The following is a 20,220-nucleotide window of genomic DNA, read 5'->3' as shown; positions in this document are numbered from 1 at the left end:
AAAATCTGCTTTCTTGCATGCATTTGAAATATTTGCTCACCCCAGTGTTTGGTTGGTTTGGTTGGCTGGACCGTATTGAGAAAATCCTTGAATGAAGACGTTTAATTCTGTTAACAGGAACTCGGCTAACCAGCGGGTGAGAATGGAAGGAGGGAAGCTTGATGATTGCATATGTATACTGGAATCTACCAACTTACTAACCCTAAACCAAACCAGAAACAAAAAGAAATAAAAATTCTCAAAATCACAACACATTTCATTTTGTTTGGATTTAAAGAATGAAAGTTGTGTAAGATATAAAAAAAATAAGTTAGGACAATAATGAGAGAAAAAAGAGCTGCACCAAGATTACATACTGCTAGCAAGTATATACTGGCTAGAAAGTTCTTAAGTAGGCACTAAATAAGAACTGAATTAACTGACCAATGGCTTTTCCAAATAACTGAGGCAACACTAGCATAAATAGATTTCATTATTTCCCTTAAAAGATACCACACACAAATTAAAACAAAAATATCACTAATATCTATTTTATGAGCAAAACTATAAATTATAAAATGCAGCATTGCTGACGCTCTAGGACAGGGGTTTGTGAACTATGGCCAGTAGGCCAAATCCAGCTCAGAAAGGATTTTACATTTTTAAATGGTTACATGTTTAGATGGTTATCTAAGTGACTTACATAATACCCTTGATTATGCCACTAAACCTACATAGCCTGAAGTATTTACTATCTGGCCCTTTAAGAAAAAGTTTGCCCAAAACCACCCCCCCACACCAAGGCAAAAAGATGTATTCATTGTTGGCAGCAAACTGTTAGGTCAAGAAACATATTTTTATTCATAGTCTTTGGGCCAGTTATTCTACCTCTGGGAATTTGCCACAACAAAATAATCCAGTAAACAGGTGACTCACTTTCCCTCCAGTATGGTTCTGCAAAAGACAGTGAATTAATTGTTATTTATTGCTGTGACACAGATTATCCCAAAATTTAGCATCTTTATTTATTTATTTATTTATTTAAAAATCTTTTGGCCTTGCCACATGGCTTATGGAATCTTAGTTCCCTGACCAGAGATTGAACCCACTCCCCTTGCACTGGGGGCATGGAGTCTTAACCACTGGACCACCAGGGAGGTCCCAGCATCTTAAAACAACAGTAAACGTTTAGCATCTCACGAAGTTCCTGTGGGTCAGGAATTTGGGAGTGGCTCAGCTGGGTGGTTCTGTCTCAAGGTCTCTCCTGAGGCTGTAGTCAAGCTATTGGCCAGGCTGCAGTTGTCTGAAGGCTGGACTGGGGCAGGAGGGTCAGCTCTCAGGGTGGTGCCCTTATGTGGCTGCGGGCAGGAGGCAGTAGTGTGTGGTTCTCTATAGTTCTGACAAGAACATTGGTTGATGGTTTAAGTAACATTAATGATTAAGATAAAAGTGAAACAACAAAGATGTATGTCAGAACTTCACTCATTCATCCATGAGGTGAGCAACATTTTTGTTGGATTGAATAACATTTTTTTAATACTGGAAGAGTATTTCCTCAAATTCTATTCTTAATGAAATTGCTTCAGATATGACATACTTTTAAGCTTAATTCACACTATTAACATTTTCTCAGTCATTACTTTTTTAATCTAGACAATCAACAAAGCAATAAATTAAACCCCAGTTTATAGTGTTTATCAATTTCCATGTTGTAAATACTCTCACCATGATTGATTTCAAATTATCAACATAACATTTCCATCATACAGATGTAAGTAGATGTAAAAATAACCTCAAGAGCACTGATAATAGTAAAATGTAGCCAAATCATGAGGAAATGAAGTTTTTATTACTACCTTTTGTGATTATTGTGATTTATAATAAGAAATATGTATTTGATCTTTGTCCTGGTTCTGGAATAGAGCGCCTAAAACCCTTGTAAATTTCTAAGTGATGAGAGCCATAAAAGTGTCTTTTGTTATGTTAATGGAGTGACTTTTGGAAAGCACCAAAGGATGGGGGTTGGTTGCCATGGGAACAAAAAACAAGTGATTAGAGGGTTAGAACTTTTGACCACCTTCACACAATTCCCCCACCCCTACCTCCAACCTCTGGCAACCGCAAATCTGTTCTGTGTTTCTATGAGGTTTTTTTTTTTTTTTTAAGATTCCACATGTAAGTAAGATCATACAATGTTTGTCTTTCTGTGTCTGACTTATTTCACTGAGCATAATGCCCTCAAGGCCTATCCATGTTGTTGCAAGTGTCAGGATTCCTCTTTTTTTTTTTTTTTTTTAATGGCCAAATAGCGTGTGTGTGTGTGTGTGTGTGTGTGTGTGTGTGTGTTTATCAATCACATTTTCTTTATCCATTCCCCTGCTGATGGACACTTAGGTTGTTTCTACAACTTGGCCGTTGTAAATAATGCTGCAATGAACATGGGGGTGCAGATATCTCTTTGAGGTAGTGAGTATATTTCCTTTAGATATATACCCGTAAGTGGAATTGTTGGATCATATGGTAGTTCTATTTTTTTTAAATTAATTAATTTATTTTTGGCTGCATTGGGTCTTCGTTGCTGTGCGCAGGCTTTCTCTAGTTGTGGCGAGCGGGGGCTACTCTTCATTGCAGCGCGTGGGCTTCTCATTGCGGTGGCTTCTCTTGTTGTGGAGCACGGGCTCTAGGCACACGGGCTTCAGTAGTTGTGGCATGTGGGCTCAGTAGTTGTGGCTCGTGGGCTCTAAAGCACAGGCTCAGTAGTTGTGGCCTGCGGGCTTAGTTGCTCCGTGGCATATGGGATCTTCCTGGACCAGGGCTCAAACTCGTGTCCCCTGCATTGGCAGGCAGATTCTTAACCACTGTGCCACGAGGAAAGTCCCTCTATTTTTAATTTTTTGAGGAACCTTCAATATCGGTTTTCATAGTGGCTGCACCATTTTACATTCCGACCAACAGAACACAAGTGTTCCCTTTTCTCCACATCCTGGCCAAAGCTTGTTATCTCCTGTCTCTCTCCCATTCTAACAGGTGTGAGGTGTTATCTCATAGTGGTTTTGATTTGCATTTCCCTAATGATTAGTGATGTTGAACACCTTTTCATGTATCTGTTGGTCATCTGAATATATTCTTTGGAAAAAAAGTCTATCCAGGCCCTTTGCCCATTTAAAAATTGGATTTTTTTTTTCTTTTTTGCTATTGAGTTGTATGACTTCTTTATATTTTTTGGATACTAACCCCTTATTATATAAGTGTCTGTGAATACTTTCTCCCATTCAGTAGGTTGCCTTTTAATTTTGTTGATCATTTTGTTTGCTGTGCAGAGCTTTTTTATTTTGATGTAGTTCTACCTGTTTATTTTTCCTTCTGTTGCTTGTGCTAATATCCTCCCTTTGATTGTGAGCTGGACCTAGTGACTAACTTCTAATGAACAGAATATAGCAAAAGTGATAAAAATGTCACTTCCAAGATTAGGTTACAAAATGAATGTAGCTTCCATCTTGGTCACGTTTTCTCTCTTTCTCTGATTACTCGCTGTGGGGGAAGCCAGTTGCCTGCCATATCACAAGGTCACTCCAGCAACCTGGGAAGAGGCCCACATGGTGAAGAACTGAGGCCAATAGATACCAAGGAACTGAGGTCAGCCAGCAACAACAGAAGTGAACTTGGAAGTGGATCCTCCCCCAGTTGAGCCTTTAGAGACTGCAGCCCTGGCTAACAGCTTGACTACAACCACCTCCCAGGAGACCCTCAGCGAGAACCACCTATCTACCAGCTCCTGGACTCCTGACCCACAGAAACTGTGAGGTAATAAATGTTTGTTGTTTCAAGGCTGCTAAGTTTTAGGGTAATTTGTTATGCAGCAATAGATAATGAATACAAGCCAAAAAAAGAGTATAACAGACATGAGCACCTGAAAGGGAAAAATCATGCATAAGTAGTAGTCCCAGGAGGAGTGGAAAGAGAGGAAGGATCAGAAGAGAGATTGGTTGAGAATTTTCCAAAACTGACCAATATCAGCAAGCACATTGTGAAAAGTGGTAAAAATCCTAAGCAGAGGAACACAAAGAAAACCACACAAAGGCACATCACTGTAAAAATGTTGAAAACCTAAGACAAAGAAAAACAATATTAAAAGCAGCCGGAGGTAAAGGACAGATTGCATTAAAAGAATAAAAATAATACTGGCAGCTGACATATCAGTGGACATAATGGAAGCCAGAAGACAATAGAATGGAATGGATAAGCAAAAATGATCTATCCATATGATGGAGGGAGTACTATTCAGCAATAAAAAAGAACAAGTATTTATTATAAATGCCACAACATGAATGAACCTCCAAAAATTCTTCTAAGTGAAAGAAGCCAGACATAAAATACATACTATATGATTTTCTGCATATGAATCCAAATGATTCCATTCTTATGAAATGCCCAGAATAGGTAAATATATAAAGACAGAAAGTAGACTAGTGGTTGCCTTGGGCTAGAGATGGGAACAAGGAACGTTTGCAAATGAACATGAAAGATCTTTTCAGAGTGATGAAAATGTTCTAACATTGGATTTTGGTTATGGTCACACAACTCTGTAAATTTACTAAAAGCCATCAAACTTCATGGTATGAATTACTGATTAATGTTACAATATGTAAATTAAACCTCAGTAAATATGTTTTAAAAAGAATACAATAGAATTACATTGTAGAAGTGTTTAAAAAACCCTGCTAAAGTAGAATTCTATAGCAAGGAAAAATTCCTTCAAAAACCAAGGCCAAAAATATATTTTCAGGCAAACAAAAACTCTGAGACTTTATCACCAGAAAATCTGCACTAAAGGAAATAGATATTGTTTAGGCAGGAAGAAAACAGTTCTAGATGGAAGCTTAAGGGTGAATGAAGGTTTAAAGAACAATGCAAAGGGTAAATATGTGCTAAATTTATTTTTAATTAATTTTTATTGGAGTATAGCTGCTTTACAATGCTGTGTTAGTTTCTGCTGTACAGCAAAGTGAATCAGCTACACATATACATATATCCCCTCTTTTTTGGATTTCCTTCCCATTTAGGTCACCACAGAGCATTGGGTAGAGTTCCCTGTGCTATACAGTAGGTTCTCATTAGTTATCTATTTTATACATAGTATCAATAGTGTATATATGTCAATCCCAATCTCCCAATTCATCCCACCGCCCCCTCCCCTCCTTGGTATCCATAGGTTTGTTCTCTACTTCTGTGTCTCTATTTCTACTTTGCAAATAAGTTCATCTGTATCATTTTTCTAGATTCCACATGTAAGCGATATTATAAATATGTGCTAAATTTAAATGAATACCGATTACACAAAAAACAATAATGTCTTATGGGTTTTTAAAAATACACAGAATTGAAATAGTTGAACGAAATAGCACATATCTCTGTAAGTAGAATAAATGGAATTTAAGTGTGCTATGTACCTTGCATTGTCTGGAATGTGAAATGTACTAGTTTATTGTAAACTTTAATAAGTTAAAAATGCACATTGTAATCTTAGGATAACCACCAAGAGAACAGCAAAATAACTTACAAATTCTAAACTAACAGAGGAGAAAATACAAAGTAAAAAAACAAACAAATCCACTAAATCAATCCAAAAGACCAGAAAGGAAATAAGAGAATATGGAATTGGTGGGATAAATAAAAAACACTGAATAACATGGTAGATTCAAAACCAAATGAATTAGAATTTTTATTAGTTGTAAAGGACCAAAGCTTCTATTTAAAAAGTAAAGATAGACAAATTAATGTTTTTTTAAACTCCAGCTATATTCTGTTTATAAGAAATACATTTAAAATATATGGCTACAGTTAGAATAAATGCAAAAGGATGGACAAGGAAAATATCCTTCAAAAATCAGGGAGAAATAAAATCATTTCCAGACCAAAATAACTGAGAGTGTTTGGCACCAGCATAAAAACAGTAAAGGACGTGGTACAGAATGTACTGCAGGCAGAAGGAAAGTTACTGGAGAAGCACGAGGAAAAAACAGAAAGAGCTAACTATGTACATGAATTTAAATGACCATTGTCTTCCCCAAACAACAATAATGTTTTGTGGAGTTAAAAAAGAGAATTAAAATATATAACAATAGTATAGAAGGTGGTGATGGTGGGATGTGTATGAATAAAATTAAAGTGTTCCAAGGTCTTGGTATTTTCCAGGAGCATAGGAAAGATACTAATTCACCTGAGACTTTGATAAATTACATATGTGTATCTCAATATCTAGGCTTACCACTAAAATAATAAAATAAGAATATATAGTTTCCAGCTAGTGTGGGGTAGGGAGGAAAATATAGAATGAGAAAAAATAATCCAAAAAAGGGAGAGAATAAGCCATATAGACTAAGCAGGACTAGTATAAAATATAAAATGATAGATATAAATTTTAATGTATCATAAGTAATACTCGTAAATAGCCTACATATTCCATTTAGAAGACAAATATTACCAGACTGGGTAAAATACTCACCTGTTCTTCTTGCCACTTTATGGCCTAGTGTGGCCTCTTGGGTAGTTTACCTGGAATGCCCCCTCAAAGCCTTCCTAGCATTGAGCCAGCATCCCTGCTTCATTACATTCAAATAGCTTGGTGGATGAATCAGCCAATCTCAGAGCTGCCCTAACTTGGGAAATCTTTTTAAATGAAATAATAAACCTTCCTAATAAACCAGCTGAGTGTGGGTTATCTGTTACTTACAATCAAAAGTATCCCAACTGGTATAATATTTTTTTTGATTTTCATTCCTAGAAATTTATGTTAAAATTTTGTTTGTTGGGTGATATTACATTCAATAGTTTCTGCATTAACCAATATCTCTATTATTGGAAGTACTAGTCAGAGGCTGGAAGACCATTCAGTGAGGATGTTATAGAAAGGATTCAAGCACAGGGCAATGTTTAAAATCCCTTCCAACACTAAGATTCCTGGAGTCTATAGTTTTGTACTTGCTTACCGAATGAAGACTTCTTCCATAGTGGTGACAGAGGCCCCAAAGCTGGCAATGCCCAGCTCTTCCTGCCTCAGTTCCAAGTCAGTAAATAGAGATTCAAACCTGGGACGGAAGAACAGTTTTATTCCTCAGTGGTGGAAGGTGAATCCCTCATTATGACCATTGGCTTTCTACAGAGGAAAAAGCATGGGCTATGGAGTCTAGAATATTTTTGTTCAAATCTCAACTCTGTCCCTCTCTAGCTTCATGACTCTGAACTTGAACAATGAGCATAATAGCATTTACTTCAAAAACTTTCTGTAAGGATAAATCAAACATATACCTAGCACATTGCAGATGCAAAGTAAATATTAATTAATATCTTTTATTTTGAGCAAGAAGAAATAACAGTACTATTTTTGGAGTGCTTACTAAATGCCAGGGTCCATTCTAAGCCCTTTTCCATATATTAACTCTGTGAATCCTCTCAACGGCTCGCTGAGGACAGTGCTGAAAAGGTAAATAACTTCTGTGGGAGCCTGGCAACAACTGGACTGGGAGTCAGCCACACCTACTAGACTGCCCATAGTAGCCAGCCTGCCACAACAGAAGAGCACACATAGCCCACATAGGAAACACCTGTAGAGCATAGAGCTCTGGTGACCAGACAGGAGTGCACTGCTGGGATGCATAGGATGTGATGTCCCCTACCTAAGGCCACTTCTCCAAGATCAGGAAATGTGACCAATCTATCAAATACATAAAAATAAAAACAGCTGGAATTAGGCAAAATGAGGTGACAGAAGAATATTTTCCAAATGAAGGAACAAGATAAAACCCCAGAAACAGAACTAAGTGAAGTCACTAACTGACAAAGAGTTCAAGGTAATTATCCTAAAGATGCTCAAAGAACTCAGGAGAAATATGGGTGAACACAGTGAAAAGTTTAACAAGGGGTTAGAAAATATGAAGAAGAACCAAACAGAGCTGAAGAATACAATAACTGAAGTAAAAAAATACACTAGAAGGAATCAACAGTAGATTAAACAATACAGAAAAATGGATCAGCTAACTGGAAGACAGGGTAACGGAAATCACTCAAGCTGAACAGAAACAAGAATTTTTTAAAATGAGGACAGTTTAAGAGACTTCTTGGACAATATCAAGTGTACTAACATTCACATTACAGGGGTCCCAGAAGGAAAAGAGAGAGAGAGAAAGAGACTGAGGACATATTTGAAGACATAATACCTGAAAATTTCCCTAACCTGGGAAGGGAAACAGATATTCAGGTCCAGGAAGTAAGAGAGTCCCAAACAGGACCAACCCAAAGAAGACCACACCAAAACACATTGTAGTTAAAATGGCAAAAATTAAAGACAAAGAGAAAATATTAAAAGCAGCAAGGGAAAAGCAACAAGTTATGTACAAGGGGACTCCCATAAGGCTATCAGGTGACTTTCAGCAGAACCTCTGCAGGCTAGAAGGGAGTGGCACAATATATTTTAAATGATGAAAGGGAAAAACCTACAACCAATAATACTCTACCCAGAAAGGCTGTCATTCAGATTTAATGGGGAGATCAATAGTGTTACAGACAATAAAAGCTAAAAGAGTTCAGCACCACAAAACTAGCTTTACAAGAAATGTTAAAGGGACTTCTCTAAGCAAAAAGAAAAGGTCACAAGTAGAAATGTGAAAATTATGAAAGGAAAAATATCATTAGTAAAGGCAAATATACAGTAAAGGTACTAAGTCAACCACTTATAATGCTATTAGGAAGGTTAAAAGACAAAAGTAGTATAACCATCTATATCCACAATAAGTAGTTAAGGGATACACAAAACAAAAAGATGTAAAATATGGTGTCAAAAACAGTAAACATTGGTGGGGGGAAGTAAAAATGCAGGGTTGTTAAAATACGTTCCAACTTAAGAGATCAGCAACTTGAAATTATAGATATAGATATATAGATATAGTTTGCTATACATTAACCTCATGGTAACCACAAACCTAAAATCTGTAATAGATATACTCACAAAAAAGAGAAAGGAATCCAAATAGAACAATAAAGATAGTCATCAAATCACAAGGAAAGAGAGCAAAAGAAGAAGAAAGAAACAAAAAAGAACTACAAAACAACCCCCAAACAATTAACAATTGGCAATAAGTACAAATAATTACTTTAAATGTAAATGGACTAAATACTCCCATCAAAAGACAGAGTGGCTGAATGGATACAAAAACAAGACCCATTTATACATTGCCTACTAGAGACTTCAGATCTAAATACACACACAGACTAAAAATGAGGGGATGGAAAAAGGTATTCCATGCTAATGGAAATAAAAAGAAAGCCAGGGTAGCAATACTTATATCAGACAAAATAGACTTTAAAATGAAGACAGTAACAAGAGACAAAGAAGTACATTACATAATGATGAAGGGATCAATCCAAGAAGAAGATATAACAATTGTAAATATATATGCACCCAATATAGGATCACCTAAATATATAAAGCAAATAGTGACAGACATAAAGGGAGATACTGATAGTAACACAATAATACTAGGGGACTTTAACTCCCCACTTACATCAATGGACAGACCATCCAGACAGAAAATCAATAAGGAAACTCTGGGCTTAAATGACACATTACACCAGATGGACTCTCTCTCTCTCTCTGTATATATATATATATATATATATATATATATATATATATATATATATGGAACATTCCATCCAAAAGCAGCAGAATACACATTCTTTTCAAGTGCACATGGAATATTCTCCAGGATAGATCACATGCCAGGCCAAAAAACAAGTCTTGGTAAGTTTAAGAAAATTGAAATCATATCAAGCATCTTTTCTGACCAAAACACTATGAGACTAGAAATCAACTACACGAAAAAAACTGCAAAAACCACAAACACCTGGAGGCTAAACAATCGGCTACTAAACAACGAATGAGTCACTGAAGAAATCAAAGAAGAAATTAAAAAATACCTGGAGACAAATGAAAATGAAAACACAATAATCCAAAATGTACGTGATGCAGCAAAGGCAGTTCTAAGAAGGAAGTTTATAGTGATACAAGCCTACCTCAGGAAACAAGAAAAATCTCAAATAAACAATCAAAACTTACACCTAAAGGAACCAGAAGAAGAAAAATAAACAAAACCCAAATTTAGTAGAAGAAAATAAATCATAAATGTTAGAGCAGAAATAAATGAAATAAAGACCAAAAAAATAGAAAATAATCAATAAAACTAAGAGCAGTTTCTTTGAAAAGATAAACAAATTGATAAGCCTTTAACCAGACTCATCAAGAAAAAAAGAGAGAGGGCCCAAATCAATAAAATCAGAATGAAAAAGGAGAAGTTACAATGGACACCACAGAAACACAAAGGAATATAAGACATTACTATGAACAATTATACACCAATAACATGGACAACCTAGAAGAAATGGACAAATTCACAGAAATGTACAATCTCCCAAGACTGAAACAGGAAGAAATAGAAAATATGAACAGACCAATTACCAGTAATGAAATTGAATCAATAAAAACAAAACAAAACAAACAAAAAAAACCTCCCAACAAACAAAAGTCCAGGACCAGATGTCTTCACAGGTGAATTCTACCAAACATTTAGAGAAGAAAAATCCTTCTCAAACTATTCCAAAAAATTGCAGAGGAAGTAATGCTTCCAAACTCTATCTACAAGGCCCTGATACCAAAACCAGATAAAGATACAGCACAAAAAAAGAAAATTACAGGCCAATATCACTAATGAACATAGATGCAAAAATCCTCAATAAAATATTAGCAAACTGTGCAGGGCAGAAGTTGAGACACAGATGTAGAGAACAGACATATGGACACCAAGGGGGGAAAACTGCAGTGGGGTGGGGATGGTGGTGTGCTGATTTGGGCGATTGGGATTGACATGTATACACTGATGTGTATAAAACTGATGACTAATAAGAACCTGCAGTATAAAAAAACAAACAAACAAAACAACTAATACTAAACTTTCATTGGGTTATTTGTATGGAAATATGTTAATATAAATGTTTCAGACATTACATGAAATTTCTAAAAATCTTATATGTTCTGGTATAATGTTATAAGTCATAATCCTAGTTATTACTTTAAAATGTATATCTCAGAAATAACTAATTTTCTTGTCAACTGCATTATTATGAACTTTCATCAAATCTTTAACCGTGGTCATTTTTAAGCCTTTTGTCATTTACAGACAGTTCTGGGTGTACTCTGATGCTTTTGCAAATATGTTCCTATAAAAGGTTTTCATCTTCAAGAAAATCATGGAAAAGACTCTGACAAGTACAGGTTTCTGGTAACTGACTGTACTGCTGAACTGAATGAATAAGCATTTTCAGAACTCTAATGAAAAACTGATGAACTCATAAAAGTGCTAACAAAAGATCAAGATGAAAAAAAAAATTAATTACATGGGACTGAGTGAACTGATGAGGATGAGTATAATTTTTGTGACTTTCTGTTTGAATTAAAAAAAAAATCCCACAGGGACTCAGAGGCAAAGAATATACAAATCAATTTTCACTGCAAAGTAAAGGAGCTGCTACAGTGGAGGATTACTGGACTGAATGTCAATATTATGACATAGTATGAGTGTGTTTCATGTTTGGTAATTGCAATCATTGTTGCTTTTGTTGTGCTCATCCATGTACAATGCTTGATGTCAGTCTATCTCTTGTAAAAATAAAATACAGTGTGTGTGTGTGTGTGTGTGAAAAAAAAAATTAGCAGACTGAATTCAGCAACACATTAAAAGGTTCATACATCATGATCAAGTTGGATTTATCCCAGGGATGCAAGGTTGGTTCAATCAATCAATGTGATACACCACATTAACAAACTAGAGAATAAAACCATATGATCATCTCAATAGATGCAGAAAAAGCTTTTGGACAAAATTCAACATCCATTTATGATAAAAACTCTCCACAAAGTGGATATAGAGGGACCATTCGTCAACATAATGGGGCCATATATGATAAGCCCACAGCTGACATCATACTTGACAGTGAAAAGCTGAAAGCATTTCCTCTCAGATCAGGAATAAGACAAGGATGCCCACTCTCACCACTTTCATTCAACATAGTATTAGAAGTACTGGCCACAGCAATCAGACAAGAAAAAGAAATAAAAGGAATCCAAATTGGAAGGGAAGAAGTAAAACTGTCACTGTTTGAAGATGACATGATACTATACATAAAAATTCAAAAGATGCTACCAGAAAACTACTAGAGTTCCTCAATGAATTTGGTAAAGTTGCAGGATACAAAATTAATACACAGAAATCTGTTGCATTTCTATACACTAACAACGAAAGATCTGAAAGAGAAATTAAATAAACAATCCCATTTACCATCACATCAAAAGAATAAAATACTTGGGGATAAACCTACCTAAGGAGACAAAAGACCTGTACTAAGAAAACTATAAGATGCTGATGAAAGAATTCGAAGATGACACAAACAGATGGAAAAATATACCATGTTCTTGGATAGGCAGAATCAATATTGTGAAAATGACTATACATAGAAAATCCTCAAGATGCCACCAAAAAAACTACTAGAACTCATCAATGAATTTGGTAAAAGTTGCAGGATACAAAATTAATATACAGAAATCTATTGCATTTCTATACACTTACAACAAATTATCAGAAAGAGAAATGAAGGAAACAATCCCGTTTACTGTCACATAAAAAAGAACACAATACCTAGGAATAAACCTACCTATGGAGATAAAAGACCTGTTCTTGGAAAACTATAAGACACTAATGAAAGAAATTCAAGACAACACAAAGAGGTGGATATACTGTGTTCATGGATTGGAAGAATTATTATTATTAAAATGACCATACTACCCAAGGCAATCTACAGATTCAATGCAATCTCTATCAAAATACCAATGACATTTTTGACGGAACTAGAACAAATAAGTCTAAAATTTGTATGGAAACACGAAAGGCCCTGAATAGCCAAAGCAATCTTGAGAAAGAAGTCTAGAGCTGGAGGTATCATGCAAAGCTACAGTAATCAAAACAATATGGTACTGGCACAAAAACAGACAAATAGATCAATGAAACAGAATACAGAATGCAGAAATAAACCTATGCACCTATGGTCAATTAATTTACAACAAAGGAGGCAAGAATATGCAATGGGGAAAACACAGTCTCTTCATTAAGTTGTGCTGGGAAAACTGGACAGCTACATGTAAAACAGTGAAATTAGAACATTTTCTCACATCATATACAAAAATAAACTCAAAATATATTAAAGACCTAAATGTAAGACCAGAAGTCATAAAACTCCTAGAAGAAAACATAGGCAGAACACTCTTTGACATAAATCGTAACAATATTTTTTTGGATCTGTCTCCTAAGGCAAAGGAAACAAAAGCAAAAATAAACAAATGGGACCTAATTAAACTTAAAAGCTTTTGCACAGCAAAGGAAACTATTGACAAGCAAAAAGATAAACGACTGAATGGGAGAAAATATTTGCAAATAGTATATGACTGATAAGGGGTTAATATCCAAAATGTATAAACAGCTCATTCAACTCAATATCAAAGAAAAAGCAACCTGATTTTAAAATGGGCAGAAGATCTGAATAGGCATTTTTCCAGTTTGGATGGAAGGGTTTGAAAGCCACTGTGAAGTAGACTGAGTAATGCATGGGTGATGAGATAAAGCAGGCAACATGCTTGGCCCATTTTTAGAGAGTTTTGACTGTGCAGGGTTGCAGGGCATGGAGTGGTGGCTGGAAAGACAGGTAGGCTCAAGAGAGTGTTTTTCCAGATCACACTAATATGTTCATGGAAATGACCCAAAGAGAGAGAAGTTGGTGATGTAGATGAGAGAGGAAATTATCAAACAAGTGAACTCTTGAGAAGATGAGGTGGGTGGGTACTTGGGCTGGTGACGAAGCAAGCAAGTTTGTAGGTTTGTGATAGGGATAAAATAGAGTTCTTGTTGGATGGTGTTTATTTTCTCAATGAAGTATAAGGTAAGATTCCTATCTGAAAGCAACATGGGGACTGAGGAGAGGGAGAGAGGGAAGTGTTAGGAACCAATCTGAGGTCTGAGATAATTACAGGGCTGACTTCTGCTCCCACCCCACATCAGAAATCCACTTATAACTTTATAGTCAGCCTTCCATATCCAAATGTTCCACATCTGCAGATTTAACCAAACGGGGATAGTGTAGTAATGTACTAGTACCATAGTAACCTATTTATTGAAAAAATCTGTGTGTAAGTGGACCCACGCAGTTCAAACCTGTGTTGTTCAAGGGTCAACTGTAATTTAGAGGAAAATCAAGTAAACTCTTCATCTGAGCTCAGTTACTTGGGTGCATGTAATTAGAGTTCACACAATCAAGGGCCCCTCTAAAGCCATCTTAAAGAATTTGATTTTAACCTGAAGGCAACTGGGAACCATCAAGGGTTTTTAAGGAGGAGGAAACATGATCAGAGTCCTGTATTTTCAAGTGCACTCTGGCTGGGGTGTGGTGTCTTTCTAGGAAATACCAAAGGCCTAGGGATCCAGACCATTACAGCTTCGAGTGCCCTTGGCGAGGACAGGGATAGGAGAGACAACTGCACACTCAGTACATGCAAACAATTACTCCAGTCCTCTCAGGTCCATACCTGTGCACGCTCTCTTTAGGAAGTATAAATGTTATTTCTTCACCAGTGCTAGACTGGAAAATTACATTTGGTGTGTGTTGATAAATCAGATGAGAAATCTTCTCTGTGTTACAGTGAGGTTTTTTCACTGAAGTCATATAATATCCTGCACCTGAAACAACAGTTAAAAGATCATGAAACAGTTTTACCCTTTTTAGTCACATTTAGTGTTCTATATCCTAGAACAGGATAGCTCCACAGGATAGAGAAGCTGGTGAGCCCTGCGGGGTTGAATTTAAACCACAGTGAACTTGCCTCTGACGGTCTATAATGCTACTCTTGAGTCTTACCTTCTACTCCATAGTTGGGAGGTGATAATAGCACATTTAGCAATGCTAGGCAAAATAAAGGAGGGTTGTATTAAGGGCAACACTCTCTTTAAGTGATAACTAATGTGGGGAAGTGAAAACTTAGTAGGTAGGGCCCTTGAACATTAAGGTTAAGAACAAGCATACCTCTATCATAATTAAATTATGTTTTTGAGGATACATACCTTATGGTATTCTAAACATTCTTTCAGAAATTACTAGTAACACTTGTTACTGCACTGCTGGCAATGCAGTCATTCAACAAACATTCATTGAGCTCTCATGATGTGACAGGCACTCTTCTAGGCACTGAGCACATAGCAGTGGACCAAATAGTCAAAGATCCCTACTCTCAAGGGGCTTTCCTTAAAGGGATGTGAGACAGATAATAAGATAAACAAGTAAAATTTAGAGTATATTAGTGACAAGTGCTAAGGCGAAAGATGAACAGGGGAGGGGATACAGAGTATCGGGGATTGTGACTTTAAACAGGGTCACAAGGAAAGCCTCACTGAGAATGTGACATCTGTAAAAGGACTGAAGACCTAAGGAAGAGGAGAAGGCATGGCAATGTGTGGCCCGGAGGAAGGAGCAGGCCCAGTATGCTGGATAAGAAAGGGGGCCATGAGGCAGGAGCAGAGCAAAGCAGCTGAAGAACTTTAGGAAATGTGGTCGGGGTAATAGGACCAGGCCAAGCAAGGCCTTTGGGCCACTCCCAGGACTCTGCCTTTTCCTTTCAGTGGGACAGGAAGTCATTGGTGGACTGAGCAGAAGAGTGACACACTCATTCTGACAACTGGGCAGAGACCAGGGGTGGGTTAGAAGCAACTGCAATAATGCAGGTAGAAGAATGGCAGCCTGGACCAGGGCGCTAACAAGTGGTAGAGGTGGGAGGAAGGCAAGGTCACTAGAGTTTGCAGATGGATCAGTTATGGGCTATGAGAGACAGAGGATCAGGGAGCCCCCAAGGTTCTGGCCAAGCACCTAGAAGAATGGAGCTGCCTTTACTGTGGGGGAGATGGTTTGGCAGTAAAGAGCTGGAGCTCAGCTCTGCACAGGTTTTGGACAAGTCTTTCAGGTCTGTTCACTGTCTATGTGGATGTGTGGAGTAGGCAGTTAAATACACAAATCTGGAGTTCAGTTGAGAGGTCCAGCCAGAGATACATACGTTTTTCAGCCAGGTAAGTATTTAAAGTCAGGACACTGGATGAGATCACTAAGTCAGTGGGCAGAGAAAGAATAGTAAAGCAACCAAGGCACTTCCATGTTTAGAAGTAGAAGTGATGCAAAGGAGCAGTCAGAGACATAAGAGGGAAACCCAGAGGGCTGGGGGTCCAGGAAAACAAGGGGAGGATGTTTGTGGTGGGATCCTGATGAGGAGTACACCCAGTTGTGGAAGTAACAACTCACGCTTTTGCATGCACTAGCTCCCACTTTGAGGAACATGGTATCTTAATCTCCATTGTATAGATCAGAAAACTAAGGCCAAAAAAGGAGGAACTAACTTGGTAGAAAGGATGAAAAGGGAGTAAACTACCAGAGTGGAACTCAAACACAGGCCTTCTGACTCCAAGTCTCAGAGATTTTTTCTGCTTCATTCCTTCTTCGTTCTCACAAGGCCCTCTGCCTGGGGCCTCGGGTCTTTACCCACAGGTAGCAGAACAGGATGTCTAGAGAAGGCCTCTCCCTGCCTGATCTCAGTGGCCCTTCAGGAACGTTACCAGTGGATACTTTCTCCAGCACACTGGACCAGCAACGCTGACCCCACACAGAATGGAGTTTCGGCTGCCTGCCCCGCTGCTTGCCTGCGGCCGCTCACCATATTTCTGCTTCAGGAACAGAGATGACCCGCAGCACTGCAGCTCCCTCTTGGCCATGATGGCAATGTGGTCTCCCAGCAGGTCGGCTTCATCCATGAAGTGGGTGGTCAGCAGGATGATGTGGTCACTTTTGTGCTGCTGAGGAAGGTCCCAGATGGCCCTCCTGGAGATGGAGTCAACGCCTGAGGTTGGCTCGTCCAGCATCAGCACCTGAAGGGCAGAGGAATGGCCTTGTGATGACGGCAGAGTCACGTCCCAGGCCCCGGCTGGCTGCGCTGCAGGCCCCATGTGACTGGAGGTCAATGAAGATTCAGCAGTATCACCCACACCAGACTGCCCATCCAGGGCGTCCAGAGCTGAGGTGCCTGGGCCATGGCTGAAGGGCCTGCAGCCAGCCCAGGCCAAGTGGGAACTAGAAAATGATACTTCTGGGCCCTGCTGACCCAAAGTGTTTTTCTACTGCATGTGGGGGCCCTGACCTGTGTCTTTCAGGAAGCCAGGCCCTGCCACCCCCTACCTTGGAGCCTGCGATGAGGGCGATGCCGACGAGGGCGATGCCGATGAGGGCGATGCCAATGGAGAGCTTGCGCCTCATTCCCCCGGTCAGGAACCTGCTCCGGGAGTCCCGTTTGTCCTGCAGACTGAGGATGTGCAGCACGCATTTGATTTCTTCAGGGCACTTCTGGCACAACAAGCCTTTCAGCTAAAATAGCAGAGGACAGAGATCTGGCAGGGGCTTCTGACGGGAGGCTGGCGTGTCCAACAAGCATTTTGCTTGTACAGCAGTCCCCCCTTATCTGAGGTTTTGCTTTCCACAGTTTTAGTTACCCACTACCCACAGTCAACTGTGGTTTGAAAATATTAAATGAAAAATTACAGAAATAGGGGACTTTCCTGGTGGCGCAGTGGTTAAGACTATGCCTGCCAATGCAGGGGACACGGGTTTGAGCCCTGGTCCGGGAAGATCCCACATGCCGTGGAGCAACTGAGCCCATGTGCCACAACTACTGAGCCTGCATGCCACAACTACTGAAGCCCGAGCATGTAGAGCCTGTGCTCTGCAACAAGAGAAGCCACCGCAATGAGAAGCCCGTGCACCGCAACGAAGAGTAGCCCCCGCTCACCGCAACTAGAGAAAGCCCGCGCACAGCAACGAAGACCCAATGCAGCCAAAAAATACATAAATAAGTAAATAAATTTTAAAAAATTACAGAAATAAACAACTCATAGTTTTAAATTGTGCACCGTTCTGAGTATCTTGAACTCTGAAATCCTGTGCCATCCAGCTCTGTCCTGCTCGGGATCCCCAACCATCGACATCGTCTGCCCTTGACATCCAACCATCGACGTTGTCATGACTAGATGATCCAGGATCACTTGGAGCAGATGATTCTCCTTCTGATGTATTGTCAGTAGGTCAACAGTCTAATGCTGTGTCACAATGCTTATATCACTCACCTGACTTCATCTCATCACATGGGCATTTTATCATCTCAAATCACAAGAAGGGTAAGTACAGTACAATAAGATATTCTTAGAGAGAGAAAGCAAGACCACATTCACATAACTTTAATTACAGTATATTGCTATAATTGTTCTATTTTATTATTAGTTATTGTTTTGGTTTTTTTTAAATTTTTTTATTTTTTAACATCTTTATTGGAGTATAATTGCTTTACAATGGTGTGTTAGTTTCTGCTTTATAACAAAGTGAATCCATTATACATATACATATATCCCCATATCTCTTCCCTCTTGCGTCTCCCTCCTTCCCACCCTCCCTATCCCACCCCTCTAGGTGGTCACAAAGCACTGAGCTGATCTCCCTGTGCTATGTGGCTGCTTCCCACTAGCTATTGGTTTAATGTCTTACTGTGTCTAATTTACAAATTAAACTTTGTCATAGGTATGTATGTATAGGAAAAAACATAGTATATATAGGCTTTGGTACTATCTGAGGTTTCAGGCATCCACTGTTGGTCTTGGAACAAATCCCCCGCAATAAGCAGGGACTATTGTATATACATAAACTGTACATAAGAAAGATACACAATAAACTTACTACCTTCAGGGAAAGGGATAAACAAAAGGCTTTTGCATCTTTTTTTTTTTTTTCTTTTTCCCACATCATGAGGCTTGTGGGATCTTAGTTCCCTGACCAGGGATTAAACCCGGGCCCTTGGCAGTGAAAATGCGGAGCCTTAACCACTGGACTGCCAGGGAATTCCCGGCTTTTGTATCTTGAACCATTTAAATATATGACTTTTTTTTTCTTTTTTTTTTTACAAGAGATAAATAGACTGACATCAAGCATTGTACATGGATGAGCACAACAAAAGCAACAATGATTGCAATTACCAAACATGAAACACACTCATACTATGTCATAATATTGACATTCAGTCCAGTAATCCTCCACTGTAGCAGCTCCTTTATTTTGCAGTGAAAATTAATTTGTATATTCTTTGCCTCTGAGTCCCTGTGGGATTTTTTTTTTTTTAATTCAAACAGAAAGTCACAAAAATTATACTCATCCTCATCAGTTCACTCAGTCCCATGTAATTAATTTTTTTTTCATCTTGATCTTTTGTTAGCACTTTTATGAGTTCATCAGTTTTTCATTAGAGTTCTGAAAATGTTTATTCATTCAGTTCAGCAGTACAGTCAGTTACCAGAAACCTGTACTTGAATATATGACTTATTAATACTAAGTACCGCAGCATATTAAAAGGATTATACACCATGACCAAGTGGGATTTATCCCAGGAATGCAAGGAAGGTTCAGCATATTAAAAATCAATGTAAGTGTTGTATAATAAAGAATCTGGCTGGCCTCTGTCCCCAGTTAATGGGAGGGGCATCTAAATCCTTGGAGTGATAGGGGTGTCTTTGCTGGTAGTACCCTCAGGCCACACCTGAGTTTATGCTAATGAGGTGATCAAGATCTGGGCTGGTCATACCAAAAAGACCAACCATGTGATATGATGGTTGGGGCTTTGAGCCGTGATATCAATCTGACCTCCCAATCAGCTGGGAGGGAAAGACTGCAGACTGAGCTCAGTCACGAGGTCCATGATTCAATCATTCACGGCCATGTAATGAAACCCCAGTAAAAACTAGACACTTGAAGCTTAGGTGAGCTACCCTCTATATAGCAATGTGCCAGGAGCGTGACACATTCTGAAGACACGGAAGCTTTTCATTTGGGACCCTCCCAGACATCACCCTATATGTCTCTTCTTTTGGCTGGTCCTGATTCTTTTTTAAAATATTTATTTATTTATTTGGCTGCGCCAGGTCTTAGTTGTGGCATGAGGGATCTTCGTTGAAGCATGTGGGATCTTTTTTTTTAGTTGCGGCATGCAAGCTCTTAGTTGTGGCATGCAGGATC

At 38.5% G+C, this 20,220-nt stretch overlaps 1 protein-coding gene across 1 annotated transcript in view; it reads right to left on the bottom strand.

The window, feature by feature from the left end:
* LOC309613551 (ATP-binding cassette sub-family A member 17-like) overlaps positions 1-20,220 on the bottom strand; it is a 91,048-nt gene that overhangs the window by 28,844 nt on the left and 41,984 nt on the right. Inside the window, 6 exon segments of the mRNA XM_082360468.1 lie at positions 41-165; positions 168-202; positions 6,969-7,067; positions 14,663-14,813; positions 16,829-17,039; positions 17,347-17,532. Of these exon segments, the coding sequence (XP_082216594.1) occupies positions 41-165; positions 168-202; positions 6,969-7,067; positions 14,663-14,813; positions 16,829-17,039; positions 17,347-17,532 (807 nt within the window).

The sequence above is a fragment of the Balaenoptera borealis genome (genome assembly GCF_965194805.1).
Source record: "Balaenoptera borealis genome assembly, chromosome: 16".
NCBI lineage: Eukaryota > Metazoa > Chordata > Mammalia > Artiodactyla > Balaenopteridae > Balaenoptera > Balaenoptera borealis.
This window is presented reverse-complemented; position numbering and strand designations above follow the sequence as displayed.